This window comes from Streptopelia decaocto, assembly GCF_964273445.1.
Source record: "Streptopelia decaocto genome assembly, chromosome: 2".
NCBI classification, from domain to species: Eukaryota; Metazoa; Chordata; class Aves; order Columbiformes; family Columbidae; genus Streptopelia; species Streptopelia decaocto.
This window is the reverse complement of record NC_138655.1, coordinates 152247987-152266967: the sequence shown is the minus strand read 5'-3', so window position 1 is coordinate 152266967 and position 18981 is coordinate 152247987. Positions and strand designations below refer to the sequence as shown.

At 37.2% G+C, this 18981-nt stretch overlaps 1 protein-coding gene across 3 annotated transcripts in view; it reads left to right on the top strand.

The window, feature by feature from the left end:
* The window catches only part of WDR37 (WD repeat domain 37), a 47901-nt gene that overhangs the window by 16947 nt on the left and 11973 nt on the right, over positions 1-18981 (top strand). For all 3 annotated transcript variants that reach the window (XM_082046217.1, XM_082046218.1, XM_082046219.1), the window contains exons 6-11: positions 4501-4636; positions 6036-6107; positions 8232-8276; positions 10018-10094; positions 11406-11643; positions 12175-12316. In XM_082046217.1, coding sequence (XP_081902343.1) covers positions 4501-4636; positions 6036-6107; positions 8232-8276; positions 10018-10094; positions 11406-11643; positions 12175-12316 — 710 coding nt within the window. The remainder of the gene's footprint in view (positions 1-4500; positions 4637-6035; positions 6108-8231; positions 8277-10017; positions 10095-11405; positions 11644-12174; positions 12317-18981) is intronic.

Sequence of the window (18981 nt, the reverse complement as noted above, 5' to 3'; positions counted from 1 at the left end):
GGAAAGTTTGAGAGTAAGAATAGTGTGGTGAAATAGATCTAAGTTACTGTGTTTTATTTGGTCTCCTTTTTATTTTATTGTTTGTCAAACTTTCTTTTTTGTTCTTGCCAATCTGATGCACAGAGATGCCGCCTCTTTTTTCTTGTGGGTTAATGACTTACAAATTCTTTAATGAGGTCACTTAAATAGGGACAATATAGTATTAATATGACTACTTTGTAGTTATGATACTTTTTCTAGTGTAGTGTGGTATTTTGTTGTTTTGTTTTTTAAATACTGGTGTTAAATGGTTATTTTCTTTTATAATACTTGCTTGCAGTGTAGCATTCGTGTTCTTTCCCAGGCAAAGCAGTTGGACCTCGCAGCTTCAGAGTGGGAAGCTGGGAAGTGGGGTGGAGACTCCTGGGTAACTGATTTGCTTCCTGGGATTCTGATAGGCATGCACAGCAGAATAGTCATGAGTAGTGGAACGTGAAGAATTTAATACCTTATTACAGACATCATACATATCTATTGTATCAATTGATAACCATCAGATGTTTGAATGTACTGAAATATTTCCTCCCACAACTTTGAATCAGAGTTTCCTGGGGAGTAGAGAGGAGGGCTGAGGGAAATGATCAAGTTGAGTGCATCTCTGCATTCTTTGAAACCTTTTGCACCTCATGGGAATGGCTTTGTTTCGACTGCTGCTTCCTTCCTGCACAGAAGAGTCAAAGCTGTAACCTTGACCCACAAAGAGACGATAGCCAAAATTCCGGAAAGATCATAACTAAGTTTCCAACAAATGGTGATCTTTCTCTTCATGTCCTGACTGGATGCAGGTAGAGTTTCCTAACATCCTGTCTGGGGAAATGACATTAGAAGAGTTTTAGGAATTCAACGGCTTTGGGATTCGTATGTCTATAGTTTGTATGATCATGGAATGGACAATCCTGGTCACCAAGAGTTCCAAACTCAGTGGGATAGTGGATCGCAAGTTTTCTTTTCAGCCCATCCTTTATACTGTTACTGCATGCATAATTTAAAACTTTTCAGAAGCCTTTTTTTTTTTTTAAAAAAAAAGTCTTTTATTTCTTCCCTGTGAGTAATTATAAGAGACTTAGTTTTATGAACTAATTTTTTTGTGTAATTGCCCAGAATTACATTTTTCTGATTTCAACCTATAAAGAGTTGAGGTTTGTTCAGAAAACAGCTTTTCGTATTTGCTTGTTTTAATGAAAAAGCTGATCCTTGACTTTAGTATTGGTAAAGTATACTAAGACTAAAGCAATCTGTTCTTTTTTCTTGGGGAAAATGCTGAGGCGAACATGCCTAATTTGAGTCCTTCATAGAAAATTCCCCTACCCAGATATTTTTCATCCCTTACCTGAGTTAGGAGTCTGAATATTAAGTTGGCAAAATTCATGTTAGGAAAGGATGCTTTTAGCAGCAGTGTTATCCACCAGTGCCCAAATCATGAAGACACAGGCTAGATTTAGTGCTTGGTACTCAAAAAATGTTTTTTTGTACATGTTAATGGACAAGATCCTGTAATTTAACAGCAATTGTTTATGGATGCAGGAATTGCTGTGTGAAATTTGTGTTTTGATGTTAACAAGATGTTGTTGCTGATGTTAACAGTCCCTGGCCATGACAGTTGTTAAGACATCAGGAAAACATTAACAGTTTATGCAGAATCCTAAAATAAACTGGAAAGCTACATCTCGCTCCATTATAAACTAACTTCCAGGATCTCTGATTCTTTTGGATCAGGAAAAGGACTCTTAAAGGAAGGTATTTCTTCACCCAGCAGCTGAAGGGGATAAAACTTTTTGGAAGACGTAGTTTTTGACCTCACTGCTTAATGTTGCTCCACAGGAAATTTGGTTCATCAGTCACAGTGTAATGCTGCTGGACTGGTCCTGAGTTGTCAAAGTTTTCATGCTTATTTCTCATGTGTCCTGTCTCCTTAAGAGACATTTTTATAGGGTGTTTCAATTTGTTTATCATACAATTGCTTCAATTTGTATTCAGTTTTCAATTGTTTACATGGTATACAATTGCTTTTGTGGTGTTTCAATTTGCAATTTTCAGTTGTTTACATGGCAAACATTCTACACAAATTGCTGTGTAGAATCATAGAATTGTTTTGGTTGGAAAAGACCTTTGAGATCATTGAATCGAACCGTTAGCCTAACACTGCCAAGTCCACCTCTAAACCATGTCCCTAAGAAGCTCTTCTGCGCATCTTTTAAACCCCTCCAGGGATAGTGACTCCACCACTTCCCTGAGCAGCCTGTTCCAATGCCTGACAACCCTTTTCAGAGAGAATATAGGAATTTAAGAAAGAGGACAGACAAAGCTGAAACGCACTCAGGATACGATTTGTAAATGTCTGTTTATGATAATCTGAGACCTGCTTAAGTTACTTTTAAAAACTTTCTGCAGTGCAAAGGCCTTTTTTTAGCAAGTTGCATTTTATGCAAGTATTTGATTTCCTTTCTTGGAAAACTGTTTATGTATGGTTAAGGAACCAAGAAGTAATCCAGGCAATACTAACTTAGTTTATCCAATTACTGGTATGTGAAGTGAGGGACAGCAAAAAGAAAGAAAGAAGAAAGAAAAATAAATGTGTGGAAAAAGTGTGTGTTAAATATCTATATCTGGATATTTGGTGTTGGAGAGTGTTGTTGAACTCTTTTCTTCCTTGTTTTCAATTTGAGACTGCTAATATTCCCAAAGGAGTTTTACAGCCTCGCCATTAAATGATCAATAAGACCACTGTCCTGCAGTTTTGGAAAATCTGTGCTTGTTGATGAACAGAAGATAGTTCGTCCTAGAAAACTTTTGCATGAGGATTTGACTGAGCATTAGAAAGACAGAATGTAAGCACAATTCAGATGTGGGATTGAGAGTTCAAAGAATTCAAGTTTTGAATTTGAGCTGAGTGGTTAGTCCTTAAGTATTTGCTTAATTCTGCTGTTCCACTTCTCATACATGACACCATTTAGTTTAAGGACTATATTCAATGTGAAAGTTGTGTCTGTAGGGTTGTATTCAAGCTCTAGGAAACTCTGCAGTGTGGTTGAACTAATCATCTTTCCATTAATCCATTTTTCTCTTCAATGCATCCTGAACGATCGTTCCTTCTGCTGTGAAACAGTGATGTGTATTAGCTGTTAATTTGGAATTCAAATAGAACATGATCATTTCATCATTGGAAAGCTGACATACTTGGCATTTGGAATGTTCTTGCAGATATTCTTTAACTTTTGAAGACCTTTTGGGAATTAATTTGCTTCAATGACATACTTAAGACCTTATTTTTATTCCAGGATTTTAACCTTAGTTTATTGTATCTGAAGTGTAGGTTTAACTTTTACTAAGCTGTAGATGAGTCTTAATGTGATCTGTTTTGAAGCATTTAAAGGTTTTGACTTAACTGGTCAGATAGAAATCTGCCCGTAATTGTATACAGAGGAAGACACAGATAAACGGAAGTCTTCTTGTTTTGGTTTTAACAAAACAGATAGTCTTTCAGATAGTCTTTCTCAGACAACTATTATGAGCTTCAAGACTTGTGGGGTAAAAATAGGGTATTTTTAACAGTTTTGCTTTTTTAAGTCATCTTTCACCAGTCTTGATTTCATTTGTCTCTGACAGTGCTCCAGCAAGACAAACATTCTTTTTTTTTTTTTTTTTTTTTTTAAATATTGCACTTCCTTTTCATTGGAAAACGTAGAATTTCAAGAATTTGGTTTCTTTCTGCAGATATTGAGTGTTTTCAGCCTTCCTATACTGCAGTGCCTTGTAGTTTTACCATTTTTGCTAGATTTTTTTCTTTCATTTAATAAGTCTTCTGTTTTCCCCAAATAGCCTTGACTTTGAGGGAATATACTTATCAAATGTTTAGATGAATTTGACATATCTTTTAACAAATAAAAACCGTATTACACAAATAAAATGGCATATGCTCTGGTTGATGTTTGATTTTATTAGTTTTGTGCAGTTTTGAAGAAGAACAGCAGTGAGCATTTGAAATGGGAATGTTTCTAGATTTTACCAGAATTATGTAGTAAGGACATTTTTTTTTAAAGACATTACTCTGGATAATATGGACTGCCTTTAAGTTATCAGATATACTTGTTTGGGAATAGGTGAGGAAAGTTTTGGTGGTGGTTTTTTTTTTTAATCCTTATAATCCTTTACCCAAACTGAATGGCAAGTGCACAACTCATTACTCCATTGAGACTGTCTTATTGTAGTATAGAATAGTTTACCTTGTGTTCTGTATAAAGGTCGGTGTTATTAAAAAAGACAAAAAAAAGACAAGACCATAAGAGGTATGTTTGCATCCAGACTCACTTTCCTATCATCAAATGTCAAATTTTTGACAATAGTCAACTGTCAGAACACTGAAGAATTATTTTGAGAAAGTATCTATTTGTATTTATGAGGTAATTACTTAATCTTGGGTCAATGTGGAAAAAAAAAATGTTGGTCTCTCTGCTATTTCAGATTGTATCCAGTTTTAAAACCACAACATCAAGGGCAATCTGTCAACTGGTAAAGGAATATGTTGGCCACAGGGATGGTATTTGGGATATCAGTGTCGCGAGGACTCAACCAGTGGTGTTGGGAACTGCATCTGCTGGTAACATTTTGTCTTGCTTGAATCTTGAGATAATTCTGGTTTAATTCCTAAGCTAAAGCAAATGTAGATCAAAAGCATACTTGGATACTTAGCTCCGCACTGAAAAAGTCGATTTAAAGAAGTTCAGTAACTGAAAAAATCTTGAATTGGAGTTACCTTGAAATGCATTTAACCTGTAGAAGGTTCAGTCATCCTTGTTGAACTTCCGTCACGTATGTGGCAGTTAATGTCCATGCAGGTCACACTCTTCTTAGTGTCGTTTTGAGCCTGTTGGAGTGTGTAATTGGGTGGGCTGTGGAGCCGCTGTTCGGAGAGGTCTCACACAGAGATCCCCGCAGACTTCCTGCTGTAGTATGGTTCAGCCTTTGTTTTGTAGAAGCTGTGTTCTTAATCATAGGTTGCATATTCTTTTATTCTTACATTCATGTGGCTTTTGCCTAAGGATCTAGGGGCAATTCAGTATCTTAATCTTAAAATCTCAATGTTCAGATCTTATGTAACTTGCTGGATTCCTTCCTCTCTACTTAAGAGAGGAAACAGGTACTAATGAATAAGTCACTAAATCTGCTATGGTCCAAGACCTGGAGTCTTGTGTGGATTTGTCACATTATTTGGGAAATAAAGCATAACCAGTTAGAATTGGTCAGTTTGAAGGGACAGTCTTTTGAAACTGGAACAGAATCTGAAGATACTTAGAGGGCATAAACATTATGGACCAGAAATCTCTGCTTCCTAAATGAAACTCTTGTAATTTTTGTGTCCACTGAGAGACACATTTTGTCTGTGTGGGACGTCTTGTCTTTGTCCTGATTTAACTTGCAAACAGCCATTCTCTCGTTCAGCATTTAAGTTCTCCCCACTTACAAATACTGATATTAATTATTTATTTTGGGGTGTGTGGGGTAAAGGAGTGACATGGCAGGAATTTCATTCTTAAGTAAGTTTTCATAGCACTCTGCAGTGACCTATATGCATCTATGCAGGAAGCAAATAGTTTTAGAACTCTTGCCCTTGGTGACTGTCTGACCTTCAAACTGAATGCTTTCTGTGTTCCTTCTGAATCTCATGATACGCAGCTGGAACATTATACATAAAAATATAACCAAGTTAGGAAAAATATCAAAAGTAGAATTTGCCTTTCAGTGCTTACTGCAAATTAATCTGATTGGGACAGACAGCATGTTTACTGTTTTGGGGAGATGTGTATTAAGTTAAAATGATGGGAATTTTTAATGTATTATATGTGAGGTAATAATCAAGATGAGTTAGTCTGTCCCGCATTTGAAGTCTATTTCATACGGTACGCTCTGCATTTGAAGACAACTTGTTTGTTGAATTGGTTGAAAGTGAAAACTGTATGTTTATAACAATATTTACATATACTTTTTACTCTTTGTAGATCACACGGCTTTGCTGTGGAGCATAGAAACAGGGAAGTGTGTTACCAAGTATGTAGGGCACGTTGGATCAGGTAAGATCAGGGCATGGTTGTGAAAACTGGGAACAGAGTGTTTTTGGGAGGGGGAAATGTGTTTGGGCAACTGCAGAAATCTTTATTGTGGTTTCACTTACAGGTTTGCCAACACCTTTAACAAGTCAATTGTGAAGTTCCATTAATCTTCATAGAAAGAATGTTTCATACTATGATTCTTTCTTACGGAGGTGTATTGAGACAGTTCTGTAAATGTTAAATGAATAAACAAGTCCATATAAAGAAATCTACAGGTGCAGTTATGACACTCAGAAGTTAAATATCAGAACTCATTGAGGTCTCATGCAAGAGAAGCAATATCGTCAGAAACTGGCTGTTCTTCAGGATTGGTGTTATGTTTGGGATACAAGATGCAGATGCTGGGTGACCATCTATTTGCACTTTGTTTAATATGCTATCCCATATATAATTTGTTGCACAGTATTAAAATCTTGTTCTGAAGACAATTCATTGTAGGCATTTATCTTCCTCTATATCAGTATGAATATTTCAGAAACAGTGTTTTTAAACCCCTCCTTGGATGGAGAGGTGAAGCGCAGTAAGTGGTTTTGATGTTAATCTGAATTTTTGGTGTACAATTCAGCAAGCACCTGATTAGCCCCCTTCTGTTTTATAACAGGTTACAATATAGGGTTTTATAGACCAGAGGTGGTGAGGTTTTTCATATTATATCTTTAGCTTGCTATTGAGAGTTGAGCACTTTGAGCAGTCATACCCTGGGCTGTAGAGTCATGGACCCAGAAAATGAGGAATGCAATTATTGACCTGATATGTTTGGTTAAGTAATTCAGTGAGCGCATCACGTGAACTTTGTGGCAAAGATACAAATAGAATTAAGTTCTGCAGAGAGTGGTCAACTGCTTCAGCCATGAGTTCTACTTTTCTTTTTCCCTGCTATGTGACTTGTAGCTCCTGCAGCACAAAGATAGGTGCATAGGAACAACAGGTAACACTCATTTGTTCAGATATTTTAGGTTGCTTGCTGCATGGAGAGGGTATCTTTAGCCTCCATAAAGTCATGTTTGAAAACTCCAGTCACTTGTACTTTCATGCTGATAGGTGTGTGTGTGTGTGGTGGTTTTTTGTTTGTTTTTGGTTTTTTTTAATTGTTATTTGGGTAACCATGGAAATTAAAAAAGCCCTAACTTTTATTTAAACAGTTGTGTGTAAACTAAGTTTAAAAAGTTACATAAAATGTTTATACACTATAATCCATACAAATAATAAATTTTCTATAAATGATGTAAAAGTTAATGTATTTTTAATTTCATAAAACTTGTTTACATTTGACAGTTGATTTGAAATAGAGCAAAGTTGTTGGGTTCCAGCCGTTGGTGCACCGTTGGGTTAGTTGAGTGGGAACAATTTAAGGAGTATCTTTTTAGATTCATTACATGGCACTCTCTTGAAAACATGCGCATCTATTTTAGTTGTATGATGGGTGGAAATGATTTCTAAGCTCTTTCTTGAAGAGAAGCTTATGGATTTTGCAAATGAAAGTGCTTAGTAATCAAAAGTAATTGAATCTTAGTCACTGAAATAAGAACACGAGCTTTGTAGGCTGAGAGAATTCTTGCAGGATTATTTTAGAGCAATCACGTTTTGATTACATATGGTTGCAGGACTGAAATCTAATTAGTATTATTTACATTAGGTTTTTAGGAGTTTGTTCTTGCAGTCTTAAGCAATAATGAGAAAGCTGGTGGTCACATATAGCAAGTTTTCTTTATATTAGAAATAATTATGAGTACTTAAATTCTCTATGCAAGTCCAGAGCATTATCTCCTGCCAGCTTATACACAGTTATTTCATTGTGATTTGTTTATCCTTTATAACATGAAACACTTGTACTAGATTCAGGAATAACTTGCTAGAAAATATGTATTGTTGTATAATCAACTAAGCTTGTTTCCTTGGTACTGCATAGGTTTATGTACTGAAATCAAATACCAATGTGCTTTATCTCACCTAAGAGATTGCTATACTATGAAAAATGACTTTAAACTGAAGACTTATTGATTTTTATCAATTTTTTAAATGATAGAACATTGTGAAATAATTCTTTTAGTATGCTAGCTTAAAACTTTACTTTGTTTTACACAGTAAATTCCGTAAAGTTTCATCCAACTGAGCAAGTGGCTCTTACAGGTATGTAAAGCTTTTTTCTTTTCTATGTTAATCATGATGGAAAAATAAATGCCATTTGCTAGCATCTTTTTGGTTATAGCCCCTCTTCCTAGTGCTGTGTCACTGTCCTTGTTCATTGAATTATTTTTATGAGACGTAACAAATCAGAGGTAGATCTTTCCATTGGTGCTTGTCATATCATTTTTGCCTACCTGCTCTGGAACAGACACTTAGAATCATACATCTTAACCCTTTCAAAATACATTATATTTCCAAAAATAAAGGAAAAGAATATTGTAATATATTGAGTGTGCAGAAAAAATACTGCAAAATACAACTCTTAGTGTAAAGGTGTTTTCAGGACTGAGAATACCATCAGTGCAGCTTTGGGTTTGGAATCTGTCTAATGTGGTTAATACTGTGGTTTGTATGGTCCAGCAATTAGGGCACTAGCTTTGGGATAAAAGAGATCTGGATTCAATTTGTTGCTGTTAGGTAAGTAATTGTAGAATGAGGATAGTTATTTTTGAGGTTGGAAATTAAAACACTGCTTAATTCTGCATCTACAGTGACTATAAAAGGAAGGTAGGGAGTAACATGCCTTCTATCTAGAACAACAATGATTTAAGTTTGGCAATTTTGATTTTGCTGTTTTCATATGCTAACTGTAGTCTTTGTCTCAGTACTATAAACAATGTTGCTATATGAACTGACAAATAAACACACGCAAACCCCAAAACTGAACAAAAATGCCACAAAAGCAAAACCAAACCAACCAACCAAACAAAAGCAGAAAAACCCAACATACCAACCAACCAAAGAAAAGCTGCTCATAGCTAGATTTCTTTGTTCTTCAATTATTTTTCTGAGAGGTGATTCTAGAAGCCAGGTATTTCCATTGAAAGCTTTCCAGGGACCTGTTCTTCAGTGTCATTTGATTGATTTAGAACTCTCATCCAGAATACTGACACCAGAAATAATAGGAGATTGACTTTTCTTCTAAACATTCTTGCTTGGTCTATTAGATGGGATAATTTTCCTGGTGTTTTCATGCACATTGCATTTGCCAGATATATGCACAGTCATAAGAAACTATTTTTCTTCTCAGTCTACATCTCTCAGTGCTGTACCCCGAGGTATTAGAGCATGTTTGGTCTGTTTGTAACAAGGAGAGTCTTGAGTTTCTACTTAACTAATAATGGATAAGTTTATGTCCAAACGAAATGAAGTCTAAAATCAGATGGTACCTGCTGAGCTGTAAACTGGTGCTAGTTAAGCTCAGTTGTTTAAGGCAGATGCAGGATAGCCTCACACTTGCTCTCTTGGATTTCTCGTTCAAAACATGCTAAAAACTTTCAGTGGAAGAAATTGTTGAATGAGGAGGAACTCCAGTATTTTGAGACATTAAATGAAGGATGTTACCTGTTGATGCATTAAATGCCTTCTTCACATGTTACATGTTAGATCAGCAGTGATATTCATGTTCTGATGTGTAGTATTTAAGTGGTTGCTCTCACTGGAGGAATGATTAACTTAGTTGCTACCTATATTTTCCATAATGAGTTATGTTCTTATCACTATTGAAGCCTGAAAAGTAACCTTTGATGTTGAGACTTGCTTACCAAAAAGGTCATTATGGTGTCAGTTAGAAAAAAGATGCAACTCAGACAGTGTTGCCAAGTGTAATGTTAGAGCTTGTTTTTGTTGTCCATGGAAATGTTCTCATCTAGTTTCTCTTTTTTCCCTTCTTCCCCCTGTGCAGCATCTGGAGACCAGACAGCTCACATCTGGAGGTACATCGTGCAGTTGCCGACACCTCAGCCAACTGCAGACTGCAATGTAAGCAATCAACTTACTGCAACCAAACTAATTGCACAGCAATTTCATCAGATACAGGTTTCATGATAAGACTGAATGTTAAATTTATACATAATTTAAAAATTACACTATTTCAGGAATGCAAAAGATAGGATTTTAAGGTTTTTAGTTTAACATATATTTCAGCCTTTATTTTAAAAAATAGCTTATTGTTTTCAAAGATCTATGGTGCAGAATAGAATATACAGCTACAAGTTCATTATTTGACTCTTTGTTCAAGGTAATAAATGTGCAAGTAAATGAACTGAGTACTTTTTTTAAATAATTCAAATTTTAAATAATAATGTTCTTTTTCAACTAGTTAAATTCTTGTAGCTTAACTTACTGAGACACCTCTATTTGCTATAGTTGCTATGAATTTAAAACTGATGGTAAAGACTTGTATTTTTGGTCTCAATTTAACTGGATATTTAAATTTGATTTCTGATCAACCCTTGCCAGCACTCATCACACTGTCTGACCTTGATGTCCCCAGGCTTTTATTTAGTCAGTATTTACTGTAGGCTGTCAAGTGCTGTATGTGACTTAAAAGCACTCTTACTAAATTGTGTAAACAGTTTTTATAGCACAAGCTTCTCAGTAAGCTCAGTAGGGGCAAGAGGCGGCTGTATAATATTGGAGATTTCTGAATGGAAAATGTTTGATTCAGTTTCTTTGATTTGGCATTTCTGTTTTGAAGGAGCAGTACAAATGTTATCCTTTCACACCAAAGAAAATCATGTTTGTCTTGCATAGGTGAAATAGGGTTCAGAGATGGATGTTTCCTGGTTAGCAAAAGAGTTTATTTTGCATCCAGTTTACATCGGCACTGCATGACAACAGTGTATTGACCAACAGGCAGACGTTGATATAATGCTTTTGATTCTAATGGATAAAAATAAAGCTGTATATTATTGTCTTCCCAAAGATTAAAATAGTCATTGTCCTGTTAGATGCTTCCCGTTCTTAAAAATTTAAAGAAAAAAGTCCCTTGATACATGTGCTACAGTGAAACTTAATTGTAATACAGACTTGTCACATAGTAAAGGGGACAGAAATTCAGAGCTAAACAGTTCAGAAGGTGTTTTAAAATGGATACTAAAACTGCATTTAACTCACTGGTATTTAGCCCTTGAGCTAAGTTTTTGATAGTGAGTACCCAAAAAGGCTGGATTCTACAGGCTTAGGTAATCCACATTCCCATTAAGGGGGGGAAGCATTTACACTGTAAAATGTGAATTGGAGACATTCCTTCCTAGATCTGCTAAATATTTTTTCTCTTGTATTGTTTAGCAAATGTCCGGAGAAGACGAAGTTGAGTGTTCAGATAAAGATGAACCTGATGGAGACGGAGAAGGTTCTAGCGATTGTCCCACTATCAGAGGGCCCTTAACTTCACTCAAAAGCCATCAAGGAGTTGTCATAGCAGCCGACTGGCTGGTCGGGGGCAAGCAAGCTGTGACGGCGTCATGGGATAGGACAGCAAATCTGTACGATGTAGAGACTTCCGAACTTGTCCATTCTCTTACAGGTATTTGTTCACTCACAAAAGATAAATTGGTGGTTTGGTTTTATATGTGGGATTGTTTGTAGATATTGTAATATTGAGAAAAGTAAGTTGTTTCTCTGGAGTACAATTTGAGTGTGTACAAGACTTGAGCTGCTGCTCAATTTTGTAGCGGTTTCTAGAATTCCAACCTTGTTAATCATCTGAGCATGAATTTGTTGTCTTTTAAGCTTATGATATATCTTATAAAGTAGTTGTTCTTAAACTGAATGTAGCCAAATTTTAATTCTTGCAAAATTACTTGATATGACATGTTGAGTAGCAATAACCTATTCCTACTTCATAATTATGTGAAGAGAGTAGTGTGTTTTTTTGTTCTTTCAAATACAGTTGTAAATGTTCACAGCAGTAGTAGTAACATCAGAGTTCAGAATGATTATTATTCTTTTGCTGTTTGGGGAAAAAAAAAAAAACATCAACATTTCATTCCAAGTGTATGTGGAAATGAAAAGTCTTTATTTTCATTACCTTACGTGTTCTCATCTGCGTTTGTAGGGCATGACCAAGAGCTAACACATTGTTGTACACATCCCACCCAACGTCTTGTGGTGACATCATCACGCGACACAACCTTCCGTCTGTGGGATTTCAGAGATCCTTCCATCCATTCTGTGAATGTCTTTCAGGGCCACACAGAGTAAGTGACAGTTCCTTCACAGGTTTTACAAGTTCCAAAGGTATAAATGTATTCAGTTGCCAATCTGAACGAAACTGTTCCCCTGCTCTTTTTGAGGTACTAAGTTCATTCACCTATTTTATGAGACGGATTTTCACAGAAACCCCTAACTATTGTCTTTCAAATGTAATGCAGCAGTACTTAATTTCTAGAACGGCAGCCAGGGCTCTTGGTGTCATATTGCTTATATGGTAAGTCTAGATAAGACTTCTCACAATTAAGGGTAACTCAAGGTATGAGGGTTGTTTTTGGCATTGGTTATGCCTGTAGTTTAGGGGTATTATGATTTAACCTGGCAGGCAGCTGTTTGCTTACAACCCCTCTCAGTCCAGGGAGGAGAGAATCGGGAAAAAAAAAAAAAAAAAGGTAAACCTCATGGGTTAAGATAAAGACAGTTTAATAGGACAGAATGAGAAATAATAATAATAATAATAACAACAACAATAATAACAATAATGATAACAGCAATAAAAGAATATATAAAATGAGTGATGCACAATTTAATTGCTCACCACCTGGTGTTGATGCTCAGCCCATCACTGAGCAGTGGTTTACTGGGACAGTTGCCCCCAGCATATATACTGAGCATGATGTCATATGATATGGAATATCCCTTTGGCTAGTTGGGGTCAGCTGTCCCAGCTGTGTCCCTTCCCAGCTTCTTGTGCACCTGGCATGGCCTGAAAAGGTGGAAAGTCCTTGACTTACCAGCAACTAAAACGTCAGTGTGTTATCAGCTTTATTCTCGTTCTAAATTCAAAACACAGTGCTATACTGGCTACTAGGAAGGAAATTAACCCAGCAAAAACCAGGACAAGGGGTGTTGCTGTCATGCTGCTGATCAAGCAAATAATCTCTGCCTGTCATGATACTCAGGCTGTAACAAAGGTTACTTCTTGGAAGCAGTGGGGAAAAAGGGCAGGATTAATTTTCACTCTTTAAGCTAAAGCTTCTAATTTGTACTTAAAATAAGAAATTAAAGTAAGAGCACTGATTACTGTGTTCTGTCAAGAGCATGGTTTTGGGTAACATTTTTAGTTGCCAATTTAGACTTGAAGTTTTTTTACTGGCTACTATTGAATATGGCAAATGTAGTCATGAGAAACTATGTTACGGTGTTGACTTGCCATTCTGTTCATCAGAGCTTTGGTACACAGAAAGTGCAGAAGTAACTTTGAAATACTTTACCCGAGGAAGTGAATCTTTTTTTAAGCTTGTGGAATGTTTGAACTAGACTGTTTCAGAATGAAATTTCACTTCCTGTCTTCAGAATAAAAGATGATTGTTAGTCGTAGCTCAAAGCAGAAACCGCAAATATTTATTCATGTTTCTATTTTTTGTTAATTCAAATGTGTTGTTTGCATTATGACTTTCAGCATCCACTTTCTCATTTTTCCAGCTGCTGACTAACCCCTATGTACAGTAAAACCTCTTTAAGCACTCCCCCAGTCCAGACTCTGCAGCTTGCTAAATGATTTGGTGCCCAACAGTCTTCCCCTATAAGTAGCCATCTTTTTCTGATGGAAAATTTTGTGGTCTGCATCCTGGAATTGTTTCATGCCATCATATTTGTACTCTTGGTATCGCTTTTTATAGAATGGCTTGTAAAAGCTGGAAGATATTTTTGTCAATTGGTGCCTCAGTTTTTTTCTGAGCTAATTAATTGTTTTTTCCCAGGGCATTTTTTCAGAGAAGGGAACGTGATTGACATTCGTGGTTTTCCATTTCTATGTGTAGACCAAACGATGCTGCTGTGGGGTGGTGGTCTGTGCTGTAAAAGCTGTTAGCTGCTATTTTGGCCGCTGTCACTGAGACCTGTAAACTATCAGGGAGTTTATTTTTTATGAGTGGAACAGACCTTTAACAGTGTCTTAGGTCATTTTCATTCCAAATGTCTTCACATTTGTGTTTGTCTGTATCCTTTTTGTTCTTTGGATGTAGGAATTCTTAGTATTGACATAGGTTTTTTTCACCAAATGCACTGTAACTTGTAGCAGTCCCTAAACTGACTTTACTGGGCAGTGGCCAAGGTTGTTCAGCTCTCAGTTGTTGAAGAGATGATTCCGTTACAGAAGATGAGTATTTCACTGGGGGATGCAGTCAGAGGGGAGACAGGAATTCGGTGTTTTGCAGTCAAGACACATTTTGAGAGATTTTAGTTTTGGTCCATTTATTTTGCTGCCTATTGGCAAAATATTTTTAAATTACTCTCAAATCAACACTGAGCAATCTTCCCGCATTAAGCAGCATAGACTAAACTGTTTTATCTGTTGACTGGAAAATACGTACAAGTAAGACATTTTTTGGCTTTCCTGAATGTCTAGTTGAATCATTTGCCAAGTCTTTAATATTTTCATAGGCTCTTGGAATCAGTTCTGTAAATTGGATGTTACAGTCATTAACGGTGATGATTTAAAGTCCTCAGCCATAAGTTTTAAGTGCCTCTTGCTAAGTACTACCTGATGAATTGTCTACAGCTCATGAAGCAGCTATTTTTTGTTTCCTGTGTATTTCACCAGATAACTCCTGATGCATTAAACCAATGTAATTAGGTGCCAGACATCTCAATTCTGAGGCTGACATACAGTGTTTATTGTGTTGTAACCCCCAAAAATCGTACTCCATCCAGATATCCCTCCTCATAAGGGATCCAAACTGTCATGGAACTGTAATCTCATCTAGGTGTTTGTAACCTCATCTGAGTGTTCCTGCTCCTGCAGGGGGATTGGACTAGCTGATCTTTTGATGTCCCTTCCAATCCCTAACATTCTGTGATTCTGTGAATCCTCGCAATACCCGGCTTGCAATGTGAGTTTCGTTCCCCCACGCCGTGTTTGACACTCCCTTGGCACTGGCTTCTCTCCCGAACTCCCTGAAGCTTCTCCCGGGGCGCTTCCGCGCAGCGGAATCGAACCCGTGACTACGGGGCGGGGCGGGCGCTGCCCGAGCGCTCCCGCCCGCGGTGGCGCAGCCTTGCGCGGAGCGGCCCGACGGCGCCAGCAGGTGGCGCCAGCGCCCCGCGGCAGAGCGCGCGCAGCGAGGCGGGGCCGGCCCTGTGCGGGGGGACGGACAGACGTCTAGGCGGCTTCTGCTTCTGAAACTTCGCATCTGCCGTGGGATTCCTGCCACCCACAGCAGCTTCTGGTGTTGGAAATGATTGGGAGGGGCTTGAGACTTTACACCTCCTCGTTTTCTGTTCCCCGCAGCTTTGTGCCTGTTTGCGCACCAAAGGCAAGACGTGGATAGTGTCATTTCAGCTTCATTTTACTAGCCTTAAAGAGTTAGATCAAAGATTTAGTCAAAATGGCACATTATCTTGTAAAGACACAGCACAATTATGCTGATGTGTTCAGAGAATCCTGTTATATGCAGAGTATAATTTTGGAATGTGAATTGACATCCGAAATGGGAAAGAAATTGCTGTGCTGTAAGGTGATGTTCTGTCAAAACAGGTGTGTATACATCAGCTATGGTAGATTATTTAGGTTTTTTTTTAAGTGCAAGGACTAAGAAATCACTTATTATTTTCGTGTTCTGAGCATATAACTGCTTGCTTTATTAAAAGCAAAATATTTCTTATAGCCTACTACTGTGACACTCCAAGAAAATAAGTCATTCTCCAGTAAGGCCAGAAGGATGCTGTTGTGATCAGCGTATCTGCACTGGTGCCTTTTTTGCATTAGGAGGTAATGTTAGTAGACATGCCAGTTGTATGTTAGGTTCTTCCAATGATAAAATCCTGGAAATTGCTAATCCCAGTGTTTAGTTAACTACCGTGTTAAATTTTTCACGCCTCCCTATTCTGAGTTTCTCTAGTTTCAGTTTCTAGCTGCTGGATTTGGTCTTGAAGACCTTTGGTTCCTGTATTAGTAGATACTTAAGTGATGATAAAAGTCGTCTTTATTTTCCTCCAGTTCTTTTTTATGAGTTATCTATTTTGCCTCAAAGTTCGTTGCTCAATATATTTTGACTTGTAGGTATTCAAAGACCAAGTTAGGTACATTGGTAGTACTTTTGCGCTTCAAGCCTGTGTTCTGCCGACTATTCAAAGTACGTTCAGGTCTTTTGTGAAGTTGCATCTTCCTAGGGGAGTTTTTAAATCTATAAACGTTGCTTCTTTACAGTTTTCTTATATATGACTGTTTCAGTTCAGCCCATGTGTTTTTTGTGCCCTGTTGGCATAGTGAGAAAATATCATGTCACATTTTCTCTTAGGTTTGCTGTGACTCCAGTTTGTCTCACTACTTGTTCTTTATTGATAAAAAAAACTAATGAACTGGTGTGAAAATAAGACTGATTTTTGCTGAAATGTAAGTCTTTGTTATTGTCTGATATTGCGTGCGCACTTCAAGGAATTTAATGTTGCTAATCCCTGATCACATCTCTCTATGAGATGTTTAATGGAGCCCTAGGAAAAGGTTGCATTTATATAATTTTCCAGATACTTATTTGTCGCATGTTAATTGAATTTACTTCCTGAATTAAAACCTCCAAAAATTATACTGAGAACTCAAATTCTGATACCTCTTCCCAGCAGATACTGCTTTAAAATAAATATTTGATAATGTACAGCAGAAACTGTTCACCAATTGAGAAATTATTGTATTTAGAGATTATTGATTAGAACTCTTCAAGTTAAACTAAGGTGGTGCTCTGAAGAGCAAAATGCTTCTGGCACCTACACGTTGGTTTTCATTCCAGCCTCCCTTTGTTCTTGTTTGGTGACTCCTGCCCGGCCCTGTCTGGTGAGGGCTCTGCAGGTCGTTCTTTGTCCAGCCTGTGACCTGGTTGAACAACTCTGGCATTGTTGATGCTTGATGAGTTTTCCTCTGTCTTCAAGTACTCTGTATGTGCTGACGTCTATCTTGATGTGTGGAGCTTTCTAAAATGTTCATATTGGAAATATTTTACTATTTGTAGCTTAAAAATGTCTTAGTCTGTACAGGTTCGGTCAAGTACTTTAGAGACTTGGTACATTTATTCTGACAATTCAGTAACAGTGAAAATAAATGAATACCCTATTGGTAACAACGCTAATTAGCTCATGGATTCATATACATATTTTAAGCCATACACTGCTTTTGCTATATATTTCTAGTATATTGATGCTTTATGCCGCTGAAGAGTTACTTGGTAGATATTAAAGTGTTTTGTTTAGTGATGGTCGAAGTTAGAGTGGTTGGGCATTTAGTTCTTGAAATGCTTGAATAAAACGTGCAGGATTTCCAAGTCTGGACTTGCAAATACCATCTTTCCAATAGAAAAATGCTGTGTTCAGAAGGAGCTTTGGGTTGCTATCCTTAAGTGAATGTCCTTTGTTAATGCTTCTTGATTGTTCAGTGTATAGTTATGCACCAATTTATCAGGGCAATTAAATGCATTTTTGGCTCCAGAAAAAATAAAAATTTGAACAGATACTTTAGACCTAGCCAGGAAAAGTTATGAAGTTTCTTTATGATTTCTCAAACTTACTGATCTTTGTAACTAGATTAAGCCAGTGCATCAAGCATGAATGTGTGTTAGCTGTTGAATCTATACCTTTGTGTTAACTCTCTGGGCAAACTTGGAGAAAAACTTGGTGAAAGTGTATCTTATGTTATTTGTGAAGAAGGGATGAACAAGGTTTACAGCACTTTCAGGCTGCGGTGTATTCTTTCTCCTTTCGCTCTGGTTGTGTGGCTGTAGGAGATGGGAAGGGAAAGTTTCTGTTCATTTGCTGTCTGTTTGTCTCTACATATGCAACCAGGTGGTGAGTTGTGCTTCATCATGAGAACTTTGGAACTAAAGAACTGCAGATATGTCTTGCTGCTTCAGCTTCTTGTTTTCAAACTCCTACACTTGCTGGAGAATCGGAATTAAAGAATATAAAAATACTTAAGCAGCGGCTGCTTAGGATGCTGGGCTGAATTCTGATATTTAGTGAATAGGGAGTCAACGTCAAAATGGCATTCTCTGTAAAGAGACTAATAATTGCTTTAGTTTCATGGACACTCTATTTTGCCAAGTTCAGCTGGATTTCCCACTTTCTTTATTCTGCAAAATGCAATTATTGTACCCTGGTAGGTGTCTGTCTTGTACTTGAAAGACCAAGTGATGGGGAAGGGAGAAATGCCAGCGCTTCGGGCAGCAGTGTCAATAGACAGACCTCCCTGGTGGAAAGTAGTCTTCTAGATATCCCCAATATTGCGAGGTTACTGTTGGTATTCTGCTTCAGCCACGTTTTCTTGGTGAAGCTAAAGCGTATCTAGATGTAGTTCTAGACATTCAAGTTTTGCACGTTTGACTAAAAGCTGTGCTGGGAGAGGGAGTGTTTTGTGCCAAACAAAATATCATAAATTGGTCACTGCCAGTGGAGTTCGACCAGTTTAAAGCATCTGTACTTTTCAAGATAGTTGTGTTCTTACTTCAGCTATTAATGCCATCAGGGACACTTTGTCTACCATTTTTCTGTTGTTTCTAATGAAAGAATGCCTTAGACATTTACCATGTGTGGATCTCTCAATCCTGCTACTGTAATAAAGGCAAAATTTTCCTGTTAAAGCATTCAGTTTTCTGCCCAAACCTTACTGATTAACGAGATGATTCTCATATTACTGTTAGTATTCCTAGCTTGTCCTTTATGCTGT